General features: G+C 38.0%; 1 protein-coding gene across 1 annotated transcript in view; it reads left to right on the plus strand.

Annotated features, from left to right (window-relative positions):
* The window catches only part of CFAP53 (cilia and flagella associated protein 53), a 42,901-nt gene extending 39,406 nt beyond the window's left edge, over nucleotides 1-3,495 (plus strand). The window contains exons 7-8 of the mRNA XM_069104866.1: nucleotides 2,027-2,120; nucleotides 3,261-3,495. Of these exons, the coding sequence (XP_068960967.1) occupies nucleotides 2,027-2,120; nucleotides 3,261-3,495 (329 nt within the window). The remainder of the gene's footprint in view (nucleotides 1-2,026; nucleotides 2,121-3,260) is intronic.
* The last annotated feature ends 1,704 nt before the right edge of the window (nucleotides 3,496-5,199 follow it).

Consider the following 5,199-nt stretch of genomic DNA (forward strand, 5'->3'; position numbering starts at 1 on the left):
GGTATTTTGAACCTGGGAAGTTGCCTTTCCTTGGCATTACATTACATACAGTTATCCCTTCCACATCATTGGGGTACAGTACCCCCGAGATCTGGAAAAATCCACATAAAATTTTTGGTCCAGAGAAGAAGTCTGACTTTTCTTCTTTTTGTTTTATGCGGTGTTTACATTGTTTTACAATGCCTTATTGTAAAATTTGGGTTGATTTTATACAATATAACATATATATTTTATGCATTTCTGAGTTTCTAAGCTTTTTCTGTCATTTGTTGGTATTTGCTTCCTCAAAACTCCCCTAAAAATTCTCATTTAATTTCTTATGCTGACCCTAGATATATTGAAACCACTATGGGGAAAGTCGCAATGTGGAAGGGACAGCTGTACTGTACAGTCTAGTAACATTCTCCCCCTTTAGCCTAATTGCCAGATCAGCTTTGGATGACCAAACTTTCTCTCTCTGTAGAAGAAAGAACACTCTCTCCTTTTTCTTCACCCTGTTTGTAAATTTTAAATAACATGGGCAGTTTAGCATTTCTCTTGGGGCCACAAGGGTTAGCAGAATTTAATAGTAGGTAGATGAGTTCTAAATTGAAAGCAGCAGACAAAAAACAAAAACTAGTAAAGCCAGAAGAGGGAAAAGTGACTTTACTGGTAAGTAGAAGAAGTCCCTGGCCTGGTTGGGTTCTTCTGAAAGTTTTTCCTGTCTTGGAGCTGTGGGTCCCTGACCCTTGGGCTTCAGTTCCTGCTGTCAGTATAATACAGGGCCAGTCCAAATTTTCCAGGAGATTGTCTCAGTTTCCCTTTCAGCATCCTTCTCATTCATTCCCCTGCTTGCTACTGAGTCCCTTTTCCTCCTTGGAGGTTAAAGTTAGTACTCCCATTAAATCTCTCTTTACTAAAGGTAAGCTATACTATAGCATGCCAAGAAGGTAAATGGAGGAAAGAACTATGTGAGATTGTGGAATTCTGTGATGCCTTTGTAGCTCTAAAGAAGTAGAACATTGCCATGCTGCAGCATCCCACACCTCTCCACCCACTTTTCTCTCAGATATTTGGTACTCCTGAATCCAGCCTACTGCCACCACTCTACCCCACTATGAAGAATGAAGAGACAGTAAATGGATAAATGCGTTTGCTTTGGTTTTTCTCTGTGATTCCATTCAATTAATATTTACCTGGGGTGACACCACTTTGATGACTGTCTTAACTTGAGATTTATAGTTAACCCATCTAATTTTTCACTCAGATATCTTTAAAATTAAGGTTATTGGACAACATCTAAAAACTCTTAGACTGAGATTGGAGTTTTACAGAAATGAAGTGTAAGAACTATAGACTTAAAGGACTCTAGGAGAAATGTCAAAATTATGAAATTTGTAAAATAAGATGCATCAGGAATTTAAAGCAACTATTACAATTTTATCTTAAGAAGAAGAGACTGAGGGTCATTTAATAATGAACAATGATGGTAGTTAACATTGGAAATGGTTACTAAAGAGAGTTAGCAGAACTGTCTTCCATTGAGATTTTAAACAGTTCTGAAGTGTCTTGGGTGGCTTAAATGTGATCCTGTAGGAAAGTGGGAGTTGGTTAGATTAGTTTCCAACCTTTCTCACTCTAAGGTATACCTGTGAACTTCCTGTCACAGCATGTGAGAGAGAAGGATCATTTTTAACCCTGTTCAAGTATCTGCTCGTTTGTCTCTTCACACCTGACATCACAAGTGTATTAAAGAAATAATAAAAGTCATCCTCTCCTGTCCCTCCACAATGGAAATATTGCTTCTCTCCTCCTTGTACCTGCAATAGCCAAAACCAGAAAGAGAATCAAAGGATTGCAAGCACAGCTTATGCTTTCCAAGAAGCAATACACTAGCCAGCCATACAGCACAGTGTTTTTTTGACAGTGTGGTAATGAAGGCCAGAAAGATGTGGGCAAGTTTTCATCTTGTTTAGAGGAGTTTGGTTTTTTGTTTTTGTTTTTTTGAGGGGGTGTTTAGAAATGAATTATTTTTATTTTTCTTTAGTGGAAAGAGAAGCAAAAGAAAAAGTTCTTGATCATGAATTAATGATGAAAGGTCTTGAAGAACTTAACCGTCAAGATGCAGAAAATTATGCAAGGTATAATGTTACTTTTCATTTCTTACAATAAAAAGTCATTCATAAATAGATATTGAAGGCAGTGTCCCCCTCCTGCTGTATTATATTTATTAATATCAAATCAGTATTACTTCTTTCCTTTCAGGAAATAAAATCTTTATAAAATATGACAGTCTGTCTTAGGAGGCATTAAAGTCTTAAAAAAAAAATAAACAGTGGAGCTAAACAAGTATAGAATGACCAGCTGGGTTGGTGGGAATGGTCTGAGGTTGATAAGTCTGTGAGAAGACTCAAATGATTTTTCCACCTTTCTTTGGATCTGCTGAGCTAATGGTATGGTATCATTTTGACTTAATAGTTTATCTGTGGTATGGAACCTCACAATTCCTGTGTATAATGGATCTGTCCTATGATAATGGCCTTTTGTACTAACCCATTAGTCCAGGATTCCAGGGTGCCCTTCATCTGCTGCCACAATTCAGTTTGGGCCGGGGGTTATGAGGAAGTGAGGAGCTTGGCTTTTCACTGATTCCTCATGCTGGCAGTAATTAATATTGTTGCCCAAATCAGCCTATAGCCTGAAGAAGAGAGGGTACTTACCTCATATCTCTTTTTCCACGGTCATTTCCTGGGCTCATTCTTCAGGTTCATTGCGATTCCATCCACCACCATTTTCAATGTCTGAAAGAAGATGTTTCTTTAATTTAAAAAATGAGTATGTCTATTTGAAAAAAGATAATTTATTTGTATTACTCCACTATTCGCTTTAAGTCACTCAGAATAAATTATACTCATTCTCTGGCTTTATCATACATGCTTCAGATGGTCACTGTAGGTAACCTTTAGTAATAAAAACAAATCACTATTTTGCATTCTTAAAAAGAAAGATATTTGCTGTTCATTTTTGTACTGCAATGTTTTCTGTAAGATTCTTGGTATGCACATGATTGCTATCACTGAAATATATATGTATATTATATATATATATATGTGTGTGTGTGTGTGTGTGTGTATGTATTTGGCACTAGCTGATCCTCTTAATTGCATGTGGGGGAAGGAGATGTGTCATTTACTTTACAGAAGGGGAGCAAACAATGTCTTAAGGAAATTTGAATGGTTAATTTGCAAATTTTACACTAGTATCATTTCTCTTATTCTTAGAAAATGCAGGGAAACCCTGGAATACAGGGAGCAGCTGCAAGCTCAGATTGAACACCAGCAACAGATGCGTGAGGCAGAAAGAGCTGCAGAAAGGAAAGAATATGAAGCCGGACTGAAGGCGAAGGAAGAGCTCAACGCAAGAGTTCAGGAAGTGTTTGCAAAGTGTGTAGCCGACCAAGGGCACACCCACCCCTTTCGCAGAATGCTTCCACACACACATCCACTTCCCAAGTAGGGTGTTTAGTATCAGTTAAGGTACAGATGAACTCTTCTATTTCCAAGTTCTTACTAACTCATTAATAAACTATCATTTCTTCTTGAGTTTGTATAATTATTTTCAATGTCCCCACATCTCCTTCCCTTTACAACACTGTTTCATTCTTTCTGCAAATTTCTCATATCAAGTTTAATGACAGAATCCTAACCACCTTATTTTCTTCCTGTTTGATGTCTCTGCCCACCCCTCACTCTTTGTCCTTTCCATTTACCATGTCTCGATTTACTGAAGTATTTAATTAGCCTGACCTTTTTTTTTATTATGCTGACCTATGTATGTACCATGACCATGTTACTCTCTTTACTCAAAAACATTCAGTAGCTCCCTGTTGCCTCTAGGATAAAATAGGAACTCCTTTGGCTGGCATTTAAGACTTTCCTTAGTTTGGCTCCAACCGACTCTCAAGCCTTGTTTCAAATTATTCTGTGATTCAGACCAGACGACTCTAGCTAGTTTCCCAAACTAGAAATTCTATATCATTTTCACAACCCATCTTCTTCTATACTTAATGCCCACTCGTCTCTTCCTCTCAGGATCTTTATATTCCTTCAGGGTTCAGCTCAGGTGCCCCTTTCTTTGGAAACACTTCCAAATCAGCCTGTTATTACTGCTCTCCCTCTTCAAATTACTTTTTATTTCCTTCTCTGTATACACACACACACCTATGTGTATGTATATGTGTGTGTGTATCCTCCCTCCCCATCACATGTAAACTCCCTGAAGGCAGGGACAGTTTCGTTTTTGTCTGTATTTCTAAAAAAGAGCCAGAGTCCACATAATAAGTATTTATTAAGCTTAACTATATTCAAGCACCAACTCTAGAACAGGTTCTAACTGTAGTATTGGCTGTCCCCTGTTTCATTCCTCCATCTCGCACAGCTGGGTGGAGAAGTGCATAGACTCCTGGAGTAGGAGTCAAGAAGACCCCAGTTTAAATCCTGCCTCACACACTTATTACCTCTGGGACCCTGGGCAAGTCACCTGACCTCTCTGTCAGACTCAGTTTTTGCTTGTATAAACTAGAATAATAATAACTAACATTTATATAGCTCAGTTTCCTCATCTATAAAATGGGGAGAACTTAATTTCTTGCTCACATTTCCTCCAGAAAGCTTTTTCCTAATCTTTCCCTGTTCTCCCAACTGAAAGCAAAAAAATTTCTTTCTTCTCAATTTTCTATAGACTTTTCTTTTTCCCTTATTATATTTCATCTTGCCTTGTTTATCTGTATGCAAATCCCCCGCTAGATCGGAAGCTTCTTGGGGACAGTCTATTGTTCTGATCTTTGCATCCTTGGGACCTATTGGTCTCTTGAACACAGGGGTAATATGTAACTAACATATTAGATGACAGCATCAGGATGCAGAAAATATTGACAAGCCAGAATCTGTGGCCAAACCAAATCTGATAAGCATGCTGTTGATGGCTTTATGCAAGTCTGACAAAACATTAAACAGCGGAGGGCCAAGTACAGTTCCCCAGGGCATTTAACCGGAGATCTTCCAAGAAGACTTCAAACCACTAATGACTACTCTTTGGGTCCCACTTTTGAACCAGGTCTGAATCAACTTACCACACTATTTACTGTGTACTAAGATTAAAAACTATATAATGTTAAACAGATGCTCACACTTGTGTTTAAATAATCAGTTTCTCAAGTAT

This window comes from Petaurus breviceps, unplaced genomic scaffold (assembly GCF_028583685.1).
Source record: "Petaurus breviceps papuanus isolate PSGF00001 unplaced genomic scaffold, PetGlider_PUasm1.0 131, whole genome shotgun sequence".
NCBI lineage: Eukaryota > Metazoa > Chordata > Mammalia > Diprotodontia > Petauridae > Petaurus > Petaurus breviceps.